At 43.5% G+C, this 18,507-nt stretch overlaps 1 protein-coding gene across 8 annotated transcripts in view; it reads left to right on the top strand.

Moving 5' to 3' along the window:
• The window catches only part of BRSK2 (BR serine/threonine kinase 2), a 299,566-nt gene extending 288,353 nt beyond the window's left edge, over positions 1-11,213 (top strand). For 4 of the 8 annotated variants that reach the window (XM_032189201.1, XM_032189200.1, XM_032189198.1 and 1 more), the window contains one exon: positions 10,456-10,856. In XM_032189201.1, the coding sequence (XP_032045092.1) occupies positions 10,456-10,631 (176 nt within the window). In that variant the 3' untranslated portion in view covers positions 10,632-10,856. Of the gene's footprint in view, positions 1-10,407; positions 10,857-11,131 lie in introns of those variants that run through there. The other 4 variants (XM_032189203.1, XM_032189202.1, XM_032189197.1 and 1 more) reach the window with 2 other exon arrangements.
• Positions 11,214-18,507: the final 7,294 nt, after the last annotated feature.

The following is an 18,507-nucleotide window of genomic DNA, read 5'->3' as shown; positions in this document are numbered from 1 at the left end:
TGATTGACCACGTCCTTGAAGCAGGGCCTCAATGCATGTAGCCGGTGTTTGGGAGGAGGACCGACGTTTTCCCAACGAGAGCCCACCCCTCCCCTCTTCTTCCTGTTTCCACCTTTTATTGCTGAGTGTGACATCACATGGTATGGAATATCCCTTTGGTTGGTTTAGGTCAGCTGCCCTAGTGATGTTTCTCTTCTCGCTTTTTGGTTAGAGAGAGGCCCGATGCTGTGCCAGTGCTGCTCAGCAGTAGACACAACACTGGTGTGATAACACTGCTGTTCCAGCTACAAGTGCAGAGTACAGCACTGTATGGGCTGCTGCAGGGAAAGTTAACATTCCAGCCAGACCCAGTACAAAGAATTAACACTGGAGCAGGAAGAGCAAATGAGATGCATTATGCCTGGCACAGCCATGTGAAAGCTGTGGTGGGGATGAGGAATATCTCTTCACCCACTATAAAGCACTGAACTTGTAATTAACAGCAAGGCAAATTTATTTAGTCCTTTAAATGTTATTTCATCTTCTGCTAGTCGTAGTCATCAATCTGAGAAATGATTCTGCATCTAGCCATTAGCATTGAAGAACAAGTTATTGTTGAACAGCAGAGGTATGTCAGAGCACCTGCCAATGTCCAAATGACGTAGCAGCTGCTGTATCAGTCCTACCTGCACACACTGCTGCCAACTCTTAGTATTTCACTAGGGAAGAAAAACTCAATCAAGTTGAAATGTACATTGGGATGGAATATTATATTAATTATAATTATATTATAAGTTTCCACCCACGTCAGTGGGGGAAGGGGCATTTCTAGTGTCAGGAAGACTAAACTGATTTCCATGAAGTCTTTAGTATCTGTTTATAAGAATAACTTTGCCTTGTAAAAGCTCTTTACATTTAAAATGCAGCTGTAACCCAAAAATTGTCTGTAGAAGTGACACCTTCCAGCTTAGCTGATCTTTCCCCTGTGCATATTCAGGGCCAAATCAGTTTAGTGACAAATAAGCTTTACTATTTTATGTGCTGCCATTAAACCTTATAAACTTAACACAGCTGTAAAAGACAGAGCTGGATTCTGTTTCTTTTGAGGGAGGATTGAGAGAACTGTTTACTATCATCTAATCTGGTATTTACATCTATCTCATTGAAGAATAGATTGTATAATTAACAATGCAGTTCTAATAGGTTCTCCTGAATCTTTACATAAAAAAATAAAAATAATAAAATGAAAAATAACACTCAAACTGGAAAGCCATCAATCTTCAGCCACAAAGCAATTCTCATTATAGTTTGAGCACATTGGATCTGGAGCCATTGATATGTACCACACGGAAGCCCAATGCCATTTCAGTAGTCTTTCTTCAAAAGAGTCTGTCTTCACAAACTTGAATGACTTTAAGGCCTTTAATTCAAGAACTGAGAGTTTGTTTGGGTGGTTGAATCAGTAGTAAAGCTGTTGTACAGTCTTTGATAGCTCCCTTTCCCAGCTATCCATAGTTTTTTTGTAGTCTGTAGTAAGCATGTTTCACCAAGGTGCTGGCTGCTGGCAGAAAGCTCAGAAAAGCTTGCCTCATTCTTCATGTTATCTTCTGAAAAACCCTTAGCAGGGAGCCTGTAAACTTTCTAGTTTCCCTGCTGTGGCTGTCTGGGGCTGAGTTTTGTTTCCAAGTAAGGCAATCTTTGCTTGTGGCTTTACATCCCTCATGACTGTGAGGGAAGTTTTCAGTTACATCAGTGGCACTTCCAAGAACATGGGTGATGATCAGAGGTTATTATGTGTAAGTAATGCAGCTCCAGTCAAATCATGTGATTGTGTTTGGCACTGCACAAACATGCTTTCTTGCGAAGTCTTAGACCATAACCCTGTGAGAAAAGACTAGTCAGAAAGCATCGTGCTTAAACATCTTCTGTTGCTGTTCACAGTTTGAAACTGTCTTCAGTTAAACAAAAAGCCTTTCAGATCTTGTGTATACCAATGGCTATCACCAAAATGAGCTGATCAAAGCAGAACCCCAGCAAATTCACTTGCCTTTTATATCTTTTCAGTGTATCTCACTCAAATTTGTTGGTTCTAGTGTTTAGGAGATTGACATAGCTTCCTATTCTGAGCCAATCCAACGTTGTCTCCTGTGGCCAATCATCCTTTGTGCACACTTGCACTAAAGGCTTCTCTCTTCTTACCTTCTTGCAAACACAGTTTGATTCATACAGATGCAATCCCAGGTCAATATTACCCCAAGCTACTTGAGAAATTAGGAAAGGTTTCGTAGTTACTGGTTACACCACCTCTGGGTTGCAGTTACAGCATGTAACTTAGTGAGTGCTAATTTAGAGACTTGTGGTGTTACTAACAGCAGCAAATATCTGGATTTGGTGCTCTCAGAAGTGATCCATACTAGCATCACAGTAACCCTGCTTCTTTCAGAGTAGCCTTTTGATCTTTGATGGAAGAGGAGATCGGTGATTTGCATTCATAAAGTCATAATGAATGGTAGAAACACTGATGCTGAGACCTGCAGAAAAAAAAAAAAAAAAAATACCATGCTGTCCTCCCAGCTCAAAGGCTATCCCCACCTTTGCTACACTGCGAGGTTGTCAGAACAATATTCTCTTTATTAGCATTTGTGAAAAAAGTGCTTACTACTGGTCTTTCTGAGCATGGCCGATTCTTGATGGATATGGGAATGAAATTGGCATCCAAATGAGAGATGAAATTAATAAACCCACCTTCATTTCACCTGAATATGTGAAAGATCACATATTCAATCATAATGTGTGGATCATGATAAGAAAGATATTTCAGTTTCCAAAGAGTTCAAGCCAAGTTTCTCAGTTATTTGCTATCCAAATGGGTGCCTGATTCCCTCCACGCTGTAGCTGTATCTCCTCATTCTTGTGATGTGTTTGGGACACACTTCTTTTCCAACTCATAACTCATATTTTGCTCTGTAGAAGAAGGTAGCAATAAAGATGGCAACTTGGCACTAAAGATGTATCCAGATATATTAAGCTATTTGTTATACATTAGTTTCTGTCTTGACACTGTGGCCAGATTTTTGCTGTCCAAGATCTTTTCCTCTTTCTTTGTAATAATGCCTACTGCAGAAAGCACACTTCTCTCTGAATTAAGATAACAATACTTAAGGTAGGCAGTGCTTCAGAATACTCCATGTGAATATTTCCTTGCTGTACTAAGCTGAATTTGCAATGGCCTCCCCTGAAAGTTAAATCATATTTTGAAGGGGTTGATTCAGAGGAAATGAGGAATTAACATTTTACCAGCATACACAGTTCATTTCTCTCCTTAGGAGCAGGTCAGAGAACTTAATGCCCCTAAGATCACACATAAACATCCCTCTGGAAGGAAAGGAAAAAAGTCGTATTATTAAGTGCTAATACATTTCTGACATTTTATGGAGAAAAAATTAAATGAAACACCAGAAGTCTTCAGAGAATGGGTAGCAGCAATACTATCGTCTACTGTGGCTTTGTGAGTATAGGTTGTCATCTTACTCTCTCATCACACACTTGTGCAGACAGATCTTTGTAAAAGGACAGACATGCAAAGAATTCTTGGGCTGACTCCTTCACCAACCAATTTGCCAGAACAGTGTGATTCCACAAGAACATTTGGCATCTCTTTGTCACAGCACTGTCGTTGCCTGCTCTTTCAGTGCCACCAGCTGTCCAAATGAGCTCGATTCCCTCTTCTCCATCATCATGTCTCCTATTTTAAAAGTTACGTGGTGGTGCTGGAGTGGCCAGAGCTATTCATCAGTAATGGACATGTTTGTTTTCCAATTAATTACTCATGTCTTAGCTCTGCAGAAGATAGCAGGAAGGGAATACACCTCATTTATTTGGGTCTTTGCTGGCTGTGTTCACCATCCTCTAACTCAATCACCCAAGAGGTACCCATCTAAGTTACATTGCCTGTGACAGGAGAAGCTGAATTTTCTCTGTGAGAGAGAGAGAAAGAACATGTGTGAGACAGAGGCAGAATGGCTAATCACAAATACTGGGCCTTCCTCCTGCACGGGGGATGTTTTAGGGGAGTAGGAACAAGGATGGGTTATAGGGCATTTGAATGTCAGATTGGTTGTTCAGATCTGCCCAGATGTGTAGCCACTGAAAGTTCCCACCTGCTGGTAGCATGGACAGCTGTGCTAACAGTGTGTAATGAGTGGAGCAGTTTCTACCAGCAGTCTGTTTCTGCAAGCACTGTTATCAGCTGGCATTTTTACAGACTCCAAGGACTCTGGAAAATAAGCTCTGTTCTTTCCTTTGGAAGTAGTCTTGCCCAGTTACAGTTCAGGTGTCCTGCTAAGAAACTCAAGTTATCCTGTGGGCTGTCAGTCTGCCTCCATTTTCTAATCCTAAACCAAAATAAAATCAAAACAGCTGTCCAGTTATATAACTTACCGTGGAAAAAATAAATGGGAGAACTTGTTTTGGTCAATCTGTTGTGTGACAGTTTAAAAATCTAACAAATATGAAACCACACACTTGTCTCCTGAAAAGCTTTTCTGACTTCCTATATTTTTAGAGAAGTACCAGTCTTGGGATTTCAGCAGTTCCTTCAGCTCACTTCAAGTAGGGTAGGAAGGATTCATAGATTAGGAAGTTCTGTGTGATGGCCTCCAGCAAGACATGGCAACTGCCTTTCAGTTACCCTTCTCCAGTCTAGAGGGAGACCTCATATATCCAATTTAGCTTAAACAAGTTGAGCAAAAGTTTTTTTTTATAATCTTCTTTGATAGTGAGTGAGCTCCATGAGGCCTCTTTCTGATTTGCATTTGTACAATGCCAAGGCCAGGGACTCCTTATTCTGAAGAAAGACCCCTACATGAGATTGTAATTAAATGAAGAGGAGTAGGCAGGCCACTTTTACCTTTCCAATATCCCTTTCATTGCAGATATTTCTGGAGTGGGTTCTGTATTTTAAATCTTCTGATATTGAAGGCAAAGTGACTCTGCCAACAGAAAACAGACAGAAAGTGTCTAGTCTTAAAAAAGGGGGCTAAAATTCTGTCAAACTAGCAAATGGGTTTGAAAGGGACTGGGTTATCACTCATCAACAGAGTGTTTCAGTGCATTGTGTGGAAGGAGTTGGATTTTTGCTACATTATTCACTGAAACCATGGCTGCTATTGAAATAAATAGCAAGCTAGGGATGAAAATAAATAAATAAATAACAACAAGGGCAGAAGGCAGGCAGAAAGGATGTGAAAGCAACATAAGAAGGAATATAGGAAGTCAGGTTGACAAAGTGTCTCTCTGTTTCCAGTTGAGACCTATGTTTTCCCATTCATTTTCTCTCAAAGCCTAAGCTAAAAATGCAGAAACTCAAAATTTGTCAGGCTATACAGAAAGGAAAGGCACAGAATAATAATCTCACAGATGGCATATTTGCTTTGTGCAACTTTGTGGTCAGCACCACAAGGATTAATGCATTAAAAGTTGTTATGGATGTGAGAGAGATGGTTTCACAGGACAAGAAAGTGCCTCGGGGTTTGCTTCCAATAAGGCAATGGGAATGTTGCCATTTGCTTGAATGAAAACAGGACCAAGTCCTTACCTGACTGTCTTAAAATGTTACAAAACAGCAGGCTACAGTCAGGGACTGAAGCCTCCGAGGTTGTCCTGAAGCTGCTTGTTCACCACCTCCTGTTAGTTTCCTCTGGAGGACTCGGAAGGTTTTTTCAAGGTCAGAGCAGATGCATCCTCTCCTGGTGCCACTCCTGGTGCTTGGAGTGAGTCACCTCCTCCTCTCTTTCCTCTTAACCTGGCCATGCCACTTCAACTTCATGTGACACCAATGGGGCTAAGTCAATGTCACCAGACTTCTTAGGAACAGCAAATGACATACAGAATACTCTGAGGGCTGATACAAGCCATCTGCCCAGCTTCTTTGTACCTCTGTGTCTGTTCCCAGCCCTACTTCTTCCTTTTAGTGCTTGTTGTATTCAAATACATTCACAATTTTGACTCCTTTTGAGATATTTGGCCATGATAGAGCTGCACACAGGTGCCACAAACCAGTACCTTCTCCATAAATCTGTTTCTTTAGTGTCCCTTCAATACATGACCCTTTCATAAGCTTCAGTGCTTGTTTTCAAACTCATTCCCCTTCCCCATCTTGCAGCATCCAGTTCCTTGGACTAACTCAAAAATGCACATATCCATCTCCTCCTAACAGATGTAAACCTAATGCTCCAAACCTCCCCTCCTGCCTCTGATCCTTCTTGCAGTTTCTCACCCTTGCTGCCCTTCACGCTGTCTTTGCTCTGTGTTGATGAACATTTGCTCTCAAGGGGAAAGAAGACCTTAGTTACGGATGCATGAAATGCCAGGGAAGTTTTGAAGAATCAGTGAGCCAAACCTTCATCCCTGTCCAGAGGAAATGGGATGTCATCTCACTTTCTGAAATAAGAGAGGCAGCCTCTTTGAGGCCCCCAGATGGACTCGCAGGTGTAGGAGCCTGTCACATATTTTGCACTGAATGCTAGGAGTGGAGGATTGCTGAGAAAGCTATTCTAATCCATCATCGCCTGCACTTTCAGGTCTTGTTTTACTGGCCGTATAAGCCCAAAGGGAACTGAGAACTAAGAGGAGCAACACCACTCACAATTTTCATGCTTCCAGCATAGCTGCCCCGTGTTTACATATCCCCAGAGAGAAATGTGAGGACTCTTTGTCTATTCAAAGACCAGTATCTAGACCAGCCCAAGAGTGGGCTAACAAGCTGACCCGGAGATAACATCAATGCTGTGATTGTCTATAGTGCTTGGCGTAGGATCAGTTCTTTCTTGACTGCAAGATAGGGAAGTATTATTACCAAGTATTTAGTTACGAGGCCAGATACTACAAAAGGCAAAGAAAGGAAAGGGTTAGTGAAATGGCCTATTTTGTTTTTCAGTAGCTCTCTTTAAATATCCCTAAGGATTTCTTACCTCCCATTAAAATTTTACCTGAAAATGCTGATTGTGAGGAATCCAGTAGAGATACAGGCAAAGAAAAGCAGACTGTTAAATACTCTTGCTGCAGTAAATCTCCAAGCACTTGAAAGCCAGTAGGGCATGGGGAGGAGAAAGGGTGGATGAAACAGGGGCTGCATATTTTAATAGGATGATTAAAAATCCTGTATTGGAACTCATCAAGTACAAGATATTTACATACAATTTTTAAAATGTTTTATTGCTCCATTCTTGCAAGTTGTACTTTTGTCTGCTGTTCCTGTCTACGTGAAAAGTAAAATTTCCCCAATTCCTGCAGAGCACTGCTTACTCTGCCCTCTTCTATCCCTCTAAGCTTGTTGAATAAACTGCTCAGCTGAATAATTGGAGATACTCCCCTCCCCTTTTCTCCCAACCTAGCAGTCTTTCCCTCTCCAGCATTTTTTTCAGTGCTCTTTTTCATTCTCTCTGCTGACTCCATTTGCTTATGAAGATGAGAGGTCCAAAGCCACATAAGAGCCAGATCTGCCCACATTCCTGCATTCAAGGCTGAGTGTTTCCTTTTTTTTTTTTTCTCTGAAAAAGAGTATTCACTTAAAAGAATTAGAAATGAGTCTGAGTAGATAGAAGAGTTTGAGCAGAGCATGCACCCACAAACCTAATACAGTTTTAGAGAGGCTCTGTGAAAAACTGGAATTAGACGTCATAGATCTGGAAGAGATATCTCCTTTCCAAAGCATTTGCATGCACGTGGAAGGAGGCAGGTGGAGCTCACAGAGTTCTGACCCAGAAATGGCTGAGAGTTTGATAGCTTTTCCTATCTTAGCCAGAAATTGAGATACATGTGTTGCCTGGCTGTTTGTTCAGGCCCATCTCTAAGACTTCAGTCTGTTAGCTGAATGATGCCCTTCCAGAAACTAACAGCCATTTGCTTGGGGCGTGGATATAATTGAATGCACAGATAGAACCAGGGCCAGCAGTAAGTTAAACACAAAACTGCAAGTACAGGAAGACAAGGAATGAATTAGATAAGAAAGACTGAGATCCTTCACTCTATATGCCAGCCATTTGGTTTCTCTCAGTGTCTGTTACCATGCAGAAGAAAGCAACAACTACCTGGCCAGCATGGGGCAGAAGAAAAAGTAACACATTCTGTTTTGCAGGACACAAATCCTACAAATTGCACTTTCTTTGCAGAAGAACAGTTGATGTTCATATAGTATCTTCCATTAGAGAGAAAGACAGCACTCAACAAGCTCTTCAGAAAAGTTACCACACAGAGACAGTATTTGTCTGCTGTAGCAACTGATTTGCCTGTGTGTGTAATAAAAGTGAAAGGAAATAGAATATTACTAGGCCACCAGTGCCCACTAACTGTGAATAAGGGGTGCTCTCTGCTACGCAGAAACCCCTTTGCTCTGGACTGGATGTTGCCATCTCGGGGAAGGAAGGTCCCATCCCTCACAGCATTCTGCATCACTGCAAGGCAGAAACCAGGAGCCTGTTTCCTTCTGGGACCCAGAGAATGAAATTACTTAGGTGGGATGTAAATGAGATGATCTGAATTTGTTAGAACAATGGAGCCAACAGTGCCAATATTGAGAAAAGCACAATGGGGTTTTAATGATCACAAACAGTCATCACCTGTATGGTGTAGGTTAGATAAGAACCAGCCCTTTCAACATCCATGTACAGAGGATTTATTGTGACCCCTCAGATGTCTGGTCAGGATTAATCCCCCAATCCAGGAAAATTACAAGGGACTAGAAGAGCCCCACAAGGGCTACCTTTACGATAGTTGCTGGTCCATTTCCCTCAGTAGCTTCACAGAACCTTTCCTCGGGTATGACCTTCCACACATCCTCTCACACAGGACTAGACAAACACCACACACTGCTGCTGCCTGGAGGTCCAAAAATATGGTGGCACAGAGGTGTAGCCACTACTACAGTGGGCGCTCCAGCATGAGAAAAGAGCCTGCTGCACAGCCTCAGCCCAAGCTGTTGTGTTTTGAAACCTCCGTGGACTGTTCCTGGGTTGCTACCACTCATGCTGAGACACAGCTGGGTCTTTCACTGCATTGGATGTACGGCAGACAGGAATTAAATGAAGACTGTCAACTGTCTGGCTCTCACCAGTCAAGGTGTTGCATGCAATTGCCCTGGAGCTGCATAATTAAACCCAGCACGTAGCTGTTAGTCAAGCACATGAAGGCTCCTTACATACCACTTGTGCCTTGTGAATTGAGAGTTCTCAGATACCTGCATTCGAAGGGATTTAGAAGAAGACTCACTGCATTCAAACCAGGGTCTGTCTGTTCCTTTTGGCCCCTGGAGGTGGGTCTGTGATGTGTCATGCTCCACAGTGGCAAGTGGCATTGGTAAAGTGAATCTTGGATATGATCAAAAGGTGAAATGGCGGGCAAAGAGACTTTTCCAAATGGCATGAAAGATTGTATTCTGATGTGCACAGTGCCCAACCCATGTTAACACTGCGGCCTGCTCCAGTGGCTGGCTTAATGAGATACTTTTTCCACCAGCATGAAACCCTGCACCCTTCTGTGGCTCCTAGCTCCACTGAAAGCCATGTCAGTGTTGTGGAGGCTGTGTTGTAGCAAGAACATAAATTCAGGACAGTGAGGAAGTAGTTCTTGACCCTAGTAGGTCCTAGAAATATTTACAGCCAGAGAAGTTTGCTTCTACATAGTATTCAGTATCTTCATTTCAAGGTGCCTGTTGTAAGAAAGTTGTGAATTTGCTTAGAGGCTTGCAAGCACAAGCCATAAATCACACATACAGATGGAAGTAGTCATGTCAGCCATCTCTCATTTTTCACATATTTTCTCCCTTAGAGCGCTCAGGCACTTCAGGCTTAGTGTCTGAAAGGTGAGCAAGCAGATACTCAGAACGAAACAGAAAGCAAGCAAGAAAAACTTAATGCCCAGTGCAGCCAGAGAACTTAGCAGAGCTGCAAAGCAAGGCATCAATTGGTGACCACATCAAAAAAATGGAACAGCAGCACTAAGAGGGGATTTGCCTGTACTCAGCATTACATTCACTGACGTCTCATTGCGGAGTGGCCAAATGACTCCAAGTAGACTGAACCAGTTCAACATGGTGCTGTGTCCTCCTGCTAGGTGAGACAGCTGTACCCACCCTCTCAGGAAAACCAGGACCTACCACCTAGGTGCTTTGTGCTCCCAGCCTCTTTACTTCTGTAGGTGTCCCATCCTAAACACTCTTCCTCTTCCTGCTCATTGTCTTCATCCCCCACACACCCCCACGCACGTGGCTCTGGATCTCCTCATCATGTTCTTCTCGTTAAAAGCCCCATTGTTCATTTGTTTGTTTGTTCTCTCTCTTTCTCTCCTCTTTTTCTCTCTTTCCCTCTCGTTTTTTTTTTCTTTCTTCCTTTCTTTCTTTCTTTTTTTGTCTCCTCTGTTTTGTGTACCCAGGCAGCCCATTGAGTAACTTCTTTGACGTAATTAAACAACTTTTTTCAGACGAGAAGAACGGGCAGGTGAGCCATCCCCCCGGCACGCCAACCAAGCATAGCGCAAACAGCAAGCGGAGCGATTCCGGTTCTAATGACTATGGGTCTAGAGGAGACAATAAGTACCCTGCTGGCAAAGACAAGGCAAAGATGGTCTCATCAGTCGGCCTACAAGACCAACCTTAAATAAACACATAAAAATTAAATAACTTAGAAAAAAAATCAAAAACAAAAACAAAAAAGCAAGAAAGAATGAAAGAATATTCCTTAGCAAGCTAGCCTCTAAACTAGAAGGATGTATATACCTTGCCACAACAGTACAAAACTGTCTATAGACAAATTTTGTATGAAGGAATGACTGTATATATATACATATATATATTTATATATGATATATAATATATATCTCAGAAACAAACACAAAAACAAACGAACGAAAGAATGAAAAGAAAAGAAAGAAAAGAAAAGGTAGCACAGATGACAAACCCAGTTCGACAGATCTTGGGTTGTGGTTTTTTTGATTGTTTTTTTTTTTTTTTCTCCCTTTTTTTGAATGTTTTTCTTTTTTCTCCTTCCTGATTTTTTATTTTTATTTTTATTTTTTGTTTTCTTTTGGTTTGTTTCTTGTTCTGTTCATGCTCTCTCTGTGTTTCTGACGACACCACTTGTTTCCGCTCTGCTACCAGGAATTATCCCGAAAAGTTAACATGTCAGCCACGGCTTCACCTTCTGTGCTCTGCGGACACTTGTTGACGGAAGGCAACCGATGTAGACTGTCCAAGGACCAGTCCTGTTTGAGGTTCCCAGCCTCCCCTCTCCCTTCGGGAAGTGGGTTTCTCCCCCACTTCTCCCCAAACACCTCCCCAATGCACGCCTTTTTTTTTTTTTTTTTTTTTTTCTCTCTTTTTTCTTTTTTGGTGCTCCACAAGAGAGATTTGCTCAGTTATGGGATTGCACAGTCTGGGCTGAAAGGAGGTTGCAAATTGTTGGAGTGAAACCTTTTCCCTTGGCAACTTCTGTCCGCGCAGGTGAACACAGCCTGGAGGGGAGGGTGCGGGGAAGGAGAAGGGGTAGCGGGAGCGCAGTGTTTTGTGAATCCAGAGCGCGTTCTCATCAGAAACCAGCCAGGAGCAACTCAAAACTAAGCGTTGAACCAAGACAAAATTGGGGAGCTTCATCACAGGATTTTCTTAACCTTCTTTTTCTCCCCACCACCTTTTCCTTTTCTTTTGTCCTCTTTTTTATATATACATGTATATATGTGTGTATATTTTCATATGAATATACATACATACAGACATATATATATATAGACACAGAATTTTTATTATTTTTTTATACTGTATAATTTTGCTTTTTGACCTGCTGGAAGGGGAAAGGAGTAAACTTAGGAGGGAGAGGGGGTTAAATGAATAAACACATACAAACAAAACATTAAAACTTAGGGAAAAGGCAACTTCTGGTAGCAAAGAAGAGGGACACAACTCTGCCAAGGACTGTCTCTCCCACCACCAGGCACAGTTGCCGCTGCTGCTACTGCTGTTCCTCCTTCGACACCTTCCTCCCCATCTGTCAGCTCCCTGCCACTGTGCCACCGTGCTGGGACCTTCTTCCACCAGCTGGATCCTCCACCACACCCTGCATTTAGAGGCAATTGTTGTGTTGCTAGTGCTGCATTGATATCAGTATTATTATTTCTTTAAGTTACTGATTTCATTTGTTGGCTTGGGTGATTTTTTTCTAAAAAAAAAAAAAAAAAGAAAAAAAAAGAAAAGAAAAAAAAGAAGACGAAGAGGAGGAAGAAAAGAGACTTATCTTGGGTTTTATTTCCTGTGTGTGTGTGTGTGCAAATCACTGGCACTTAGTTCATCTGAGCAAGACAAGGTGGAGTCAGGGCAATGGGAGACTTAATCACGAAGCTACTGTAAACTTTAAAAATTACTGCAAGATATTTTTATAAAGTTTTGTTTTGTTTTGTTGTTTTGTTTTTTTTGTTTGTTTGTTTGCTTTTGTTTTTGTTTTTTGTTTTTGTTTTTGTTTGAAGGGGAGGAGGGTGGGATTGGGTGGATGGGGACCTTTTTTTGTGTTTCAGTTACTAGGTCTTGGTTATTTATATATACATATATATATATTTAAAAAAATAAGCTGTTAGATATATCTTCTGTTTAATAACTGTGTAGAGGCAACATTGATTCTTATTTATTTTGTGGAGGAGGGGGAAAAAAGGCACAGAAACCCCGTAAGTGTTCATCTTGTGACTTTGAGAAAGAAGAATTGCTGCCTTTTTTCCTCCTCCTCAAGAGTTACGTGACCAAGTGTAACTTATTCTGGCCCAAGCTCAAAGGTTAAACAAACAAAAAAACGTGGTTTTACGCGTGGAAGACAAAACACAGTAAGAAATACTTCTTGACTGAGATTTTAAGAATGTAGGCTTAGCATTAGTGTTCAGCTCTTTTATGACCTTCGATTGCTGCTCGTTGGGTTCCTATGGGTGTATGTTGTATCGCAAGATTATTTTTTTTAATGATAATGTTGGATGAGTTCTTTTTTGTTGTTGTTGTCGTTGTTGGTTTTTTTTCATCATTTTTCCCCTTCTTGGACCAGTTTTACTTGTACATAGGTTTGAAGATTAAAAAGAATTTTTAAAGACACAAGTGGGGCAAAGACCTTTGACTTTGGCCCCGTTTCCCCATTCCCCCAAATGGGAGGGATTTATTTTATTTTTTGGTTTTATTTATTTATTTATTTTCCCTATTCTGAACCTTTTCTCTCGTATTGCTGTGTGCATGTCAGACACCAGGGGGTGATGGCTGGGGAGGGGGGGAGGCAAGGGTGCAGGAGAGGGGGGCAGTTTTAATTGCATGACATTGCTGTAAATTAGTCTCTTTTGCTTTCGTTGTCTTTCCTGCCTCCACCCTCTCTCTACTTCTCCTCCAAGCTCCCCTCCTATCACCCCCGTCCTTCTTTTCCCTCTTTTCTCTTCCCTTGTGTATAGATTTTGATGCTTCTGTTACATTGTACCTCTACAAAAGGCTGGGATTTCAATACAAAATAATAATAATAATTTAAAAATACCTATATCAGCAAAACCCATGTGGTACAAGCAGGAAGGGGATTACTTACACAAGATATAAGAATAAATGAAAGCAATACCTCTTGTTATCCTTCCTATTTTGTACTTTGAAGACACACACGCGCGCACACACACATATACAGACACAAACTGACATTATTTAATGGTTTAAAATGGACAAAAAAATCTGATGTATCCCTTGTTAAATAACTGTGAGCAACTTTAGTTCAAAAACCAATAAATTCATTCAGTAAAGATACTATCTGTTGAGTGTCTTGTTTATGTCCATGAAAAAGAACCTCCTCACACCAACGTCGAACCCGGTAAGTACCATGTCCCTGCTTTCTATGCCGAAGCAGAAGCAGATGGCCCATGTGCGAGGCAGCATCCTCCTGGCTGTGGAATTAACATCACCCCGTTAGCGTTTTGGGGTCTGCACGTGCTGCACCCAGCGTGCCCTAGTGTCCCTGCCCAGCACACTGTGCATGGGCAGAGGTCAGCCCCATTGGTCTGGTTTTCACAGCAGTGTACTGAAAAAGGTGAATCCAAATTAAGGGAAAATGAAAACCCCCAGATCTGGTCCGGAAGAAAACCTCTGTACCAAAAACTGTTGCTGCTGGTGATTGTTCTCATCTCTAACCTGAGCTTCTCACATTGCTTCCAGATTTAGCATAGGAAGGATTTCTCCACCCTCCCTGCCTGAAACACTCTCTCAGTCAGACACATTTGAAAAAGCTTTGCAGGTACGTCCCTGGGTCGCCTTGGGCTGTGTTGCTGGTCGGTTTGGGCATCTGCTGGCTTGTGCCCCTCTAACAACCTCAGGGTATTCTCATTAATGCTGGATTTGTAACTGCTGGGCTCCCCCCAGCCTGGCCGCTCGCTTTGCGGGCTCAGAGGTCGGCTGGCACCTCTCTGGATGTCTCTGGCCACAGCCAGCCCCAGCACCTCATGTTCCCCCATCACTGCGCTGGCAGCACTGCTCCAGAACAGCTCCAGGCTCTGAGGGCTCACAGGACGGGGTGCCAGGGAGGGAAGGGGGCACCCACACAGCACGGCTGCTGCTGGGCATTGGCACACGGCCGTGAGGTGAGGCGGTGCTGGGCCTGGGCTGCCGCCATGCCTCTGAGGGCTGGGTTCCGGAAGGTTCCGGCTGCTGCGGAAGGCTGAGGAACTGAGGAACCACCGCCACCTCGGCCTGCTCAGCACGGGGTGGACAAGCACCTCCTCCAGGTCGTCCTGTGCACACATGGCAGCAAGAAGAAAGTGCCTGGGTGAGGTGAGTGTCATGAGGTGAGGTGAGGTGAGGGTCTTGGCCCTTTGCAACTCCCGGGGTGCCGTGAGGGGGCTCACAGGAGCGCAGGAGGCCCCTGAGGCGTTTGCGCCGGTGGGGAGCAGCAGGGCTGGGAGTGTGCCCATCAGGGCAGTGTTATTCACAAAAAATAAGCTCTTGGCTTGAAAAAAGCCACAGTGTTTATGTAGCATGTGGGGATTTATGGGTCTGCTGAAACCTGAGGGGAGGGGGCCCACAGCAGCAGCAGTGGAGAAGATGGCCGCAATCCAAAAATGAAGGGAATCACAAATGCTGTAGGGTTTGGGCTGTGTGGCACCAGAAACACGGAACTGGGCTCTAGCTGTGGCATTCGCAGCTCTGGAGCAGGAAGGAGCTGCTGGACCAGGGCACGATACAGGCCAGTGGGATTTAACAGCAATGTGGCAGCAGATCCATGCTGCTTTTAAACGTTTCACTTTTCCCATGTTTTCAGAAATATACACAAATTTGTATGATCTTTTTGTGTCTCCAGAAGTAATTATGGTCCCTTTTATTGCTAATGATGGTCTCTGAAAGCTTTAAATAGAGAGCAATGAGTTTGTAAAGCAAAGGGCCTCCTGCTTAGGGCCTACCCACGTTCACTCTGCCTTCTTATTTGGTCACATTTAACCTGCTCTCTAGCTGCCTGATGTTTTATTGTCATCCTTAGTGCACAGGAGAGAGCATGCTTTAGAGTGAAAGGCGTTTATATTTAACCTCTTCTCTGCAAAAGACCCTTTTCTGTTGTAGCTTAAGTCAGAAAGCAAGCAGTAAAGGCAGCAGAGGATTTTGGAATGCCTCTGTGGCAGAGGTCTGCTGCCAGGGCTGGCAGTTGTCTTCATCCAGCCCCCCCAGGTGCTGCCTGCTAAAATGCCTGCAGCCGTGACACATGTCCCTCATTTGCTGTGGTTGTGAGCTCTGCACCTCTCCAGTTCTCTTTGAGAGCTCAGGCCTGGTACCTAAAACACTTGTTACATTTAACCTTCATCTCTCTAATTTTCTATGTAGAACAGCACAACAAACAACCTTCTGAGTGTAAGCTGAAGGCAGGGGAAGTGTGTAAGACAGCAGTTGACAAGTTCTATTTGTCTGCGCACACTTGCATATGAAGTTTGTTTAGGTAACGCGTACATGAAAAATGCATTTATGCTCAAGGTGAACTGTTATTAATTGAACCAGTACATGACATGTGCTATATAAGCAATAAATTGTGTATATGAATCGAATAAGCAGCTGAGGCAGTAGTTATGAGGGTAATTCACATCGCCACATGTCAGTGTACAGTCTGTTTGGGGGCTGAGAAAGAAGTCAGTGGTGTTTGACAGCATTAATGCAAATTGTCCAAGCCGTGCAAGTGATGCATGAAAATTTTCTTACTACTCAGGCTGGCTTTAATGAAAGTGATCTGATACAACTGGCTGAGCTTTAATCTTTCATGCTAGGCAGAGGCGAAGGGCAGTGTTTGTTAAACAGCAACACCTGTGTAAGGCCTCCAGGCATGCTAATCCTGGTGCCTACTGTTAGGAGGTGTGCCTTTCTTCCTGGTGGTTCAGACAGTGACTTAACCCAACAGACTTGGATGTTTTCTTGTGTGCTGCAGCAGAATGACCACATGGATCGTCTGTTGTTTGCAAGTCTGCAGGACTCCATTGTTCAGTGTCATTTTATGCTAACGATTGTACCTGAGCTCAGGAAAGAAGAGTGGAGTGATTGGTAAGGAATCAGATTTAGTTCTGAGTTTCTTATTATAGAAAACAACAGGGAGGGGAGGGAGACACTTGTTTCAAACCTGGGAAGTATCTTAGTTCTTTGTTGTACCCCTTAATCTCCTTATTTTGTTTAAAACCACTTCAACAGCTGCAGCTCCTGCTTAATTTGGAGAACAAAACCCTAGCAGTTCAACTGGCTGGGGACACTTGAGGCCACAAGTGGAAGGGAAACCCACATCGAGGGCTAGTCCTTTCTTCTCCTTAATGCACGACTTATTGTGTGTGTTATTTTTAGTGCTGTAATCTTGCTGAGTGCTGCTGAGAGAAACAGTGCCAGGCAGGCTGGCAGGCTTTGAAGGGCTTGAGAAATGGGATTTCCTGTTCCACCGGCTCAGAGCTGACTCTTGCCATTGTCGGGAGCTATTATCGCCTTCTCCCAGCCAAAGCAGATAACACAGCTTCAAGGTCAGGGAAGACACAAGCTCTCATCAACACCATTAGTGGGAGAAAGAGCTTGCTTGCAGTCGGGGTGTGTGTTTCTCTAGCTGCTGTACCTGGGGATGCTGCCTGTGCAGCCGGGTCTGCGTGTGGATGGCAGAAGCACATAACAGCTGAGGTTGGAAGGGTTCGCTGGGGACCGTGTGGTCTCACCCCTGCTCAAAACCTCTCAGGGCAGCCTGTTCCAGACACACCTGCTGGGGACAGGAGGGAAATCTTGTTTCCCCATGCTTCAGCTCCTCAGTGACCTGCTCTTTGCAGTGGCTTTTGCACCCCTGCTGAGTGTCATCTCTCCCAGGGACATAGGTGGGACTAGAAGGCAGCCCTGGTCTGGTCCTGCTACGGCTGTGGACTTTGCTCTGTGCTGTCTGGAACAGCAGGAGGGAGGTCAATCTAGGGAAGCAGCAAGCCTTGAGTCAGGGAGCACTTTTAGATTAGAAAATAAATAAATAAAGTCAGGGGAAAAAATGTATTTACAGTAAAGTCTCATATACGATTGAAAATCTATTCAGATTGAGACAGTGACCTCAAATTGCAGAGTCCGTTCTGTCTGGATAATTCCTCTGGGAGCACCTTTACTTCACGCAGCCAGTTTACAGAACAGATGAAACAAGGCTCTCCTGACTCGATACAGGGCATGCTGGAGTTACCTGAAATTAAATTTCAGGGTAACCCTGTTCATGACAATTGGCTCAGTCAGGCCTGTTATTTTTATAAAATGGTATAATGAAATAGTGATTTCTCTGCTGTCTGAAGCAAATTACTTCCATGCTTCTGCTACAGTTTATCGAATGCATCAGGGAATCTGTTGGAGCTACATTAGTTAGGGATGTTCTGAAGCTATGCAAAAAAAAACATTTTTTAGCAATATTTCAGATGATGTCCTGACTGAGACCGCACATCACCTTATGGGAGCACTCTGCTCCAGTTCGTACAGGGTTCCTGATGCTTTCTTTTTTGCATAAATGCTGGAGTTGTGGGCTCCCGATGGAGACATCTTGATGGGAGCTGTTTGGATGTTGCTGTGCTTCATGTGGGACTTCGGCACGTCCTTTTGCTTACACTGAAATAACTCAGAAATGCTTCGAGGAGGACTGGGCCCAGCAGAGACACCTGTGGCACATGACATGGCTTGCTGGCGTCCTGGTCTTAAACTGCTAAACTTTATTCTTCTGACAAAATATAGATTCAAAAAACCAGCTGACCTTACTCACTGAGTTTGGAGGTGTTTATTTGTCAGTACTTGGGTGGCACAGCAGGTATCTCAGAGCAAGACAGCACAACTCTCTTCCCTGCCCCTTGCCTTGTGTTAAATGCATGAGATGGTGGTGAGGTGTCAGAGGCTGAACAGTTCATAACTTAACATAAAACTGACCGTGCTGGTGGTTTTCCTGGTGCTAGCAGTGTTATGCCTGGGTATAACCATGGGGGTGGCCCAGCAGCCCCACGGGGCAGAGAAGGGACTCAGGGAAG

This window comes from Aythya fuligula, chromosome 5, assembly GCF_009819795.1.
Source record: "Aythya fuligula isolate bAytFul2 chromosome 5, bAytFul2.pri, whole genome shotgun sequence".
In the NCBI taxonomy this organism is placed as follows: Eukaryota; Metazoa; Chordata; class Aves; order Anseriformes; family Anatidae; genus Aythya; species Aythya fuligula.
This window is presented reverse-complemented; position numbering and strand designations above follow the sequence as displayed.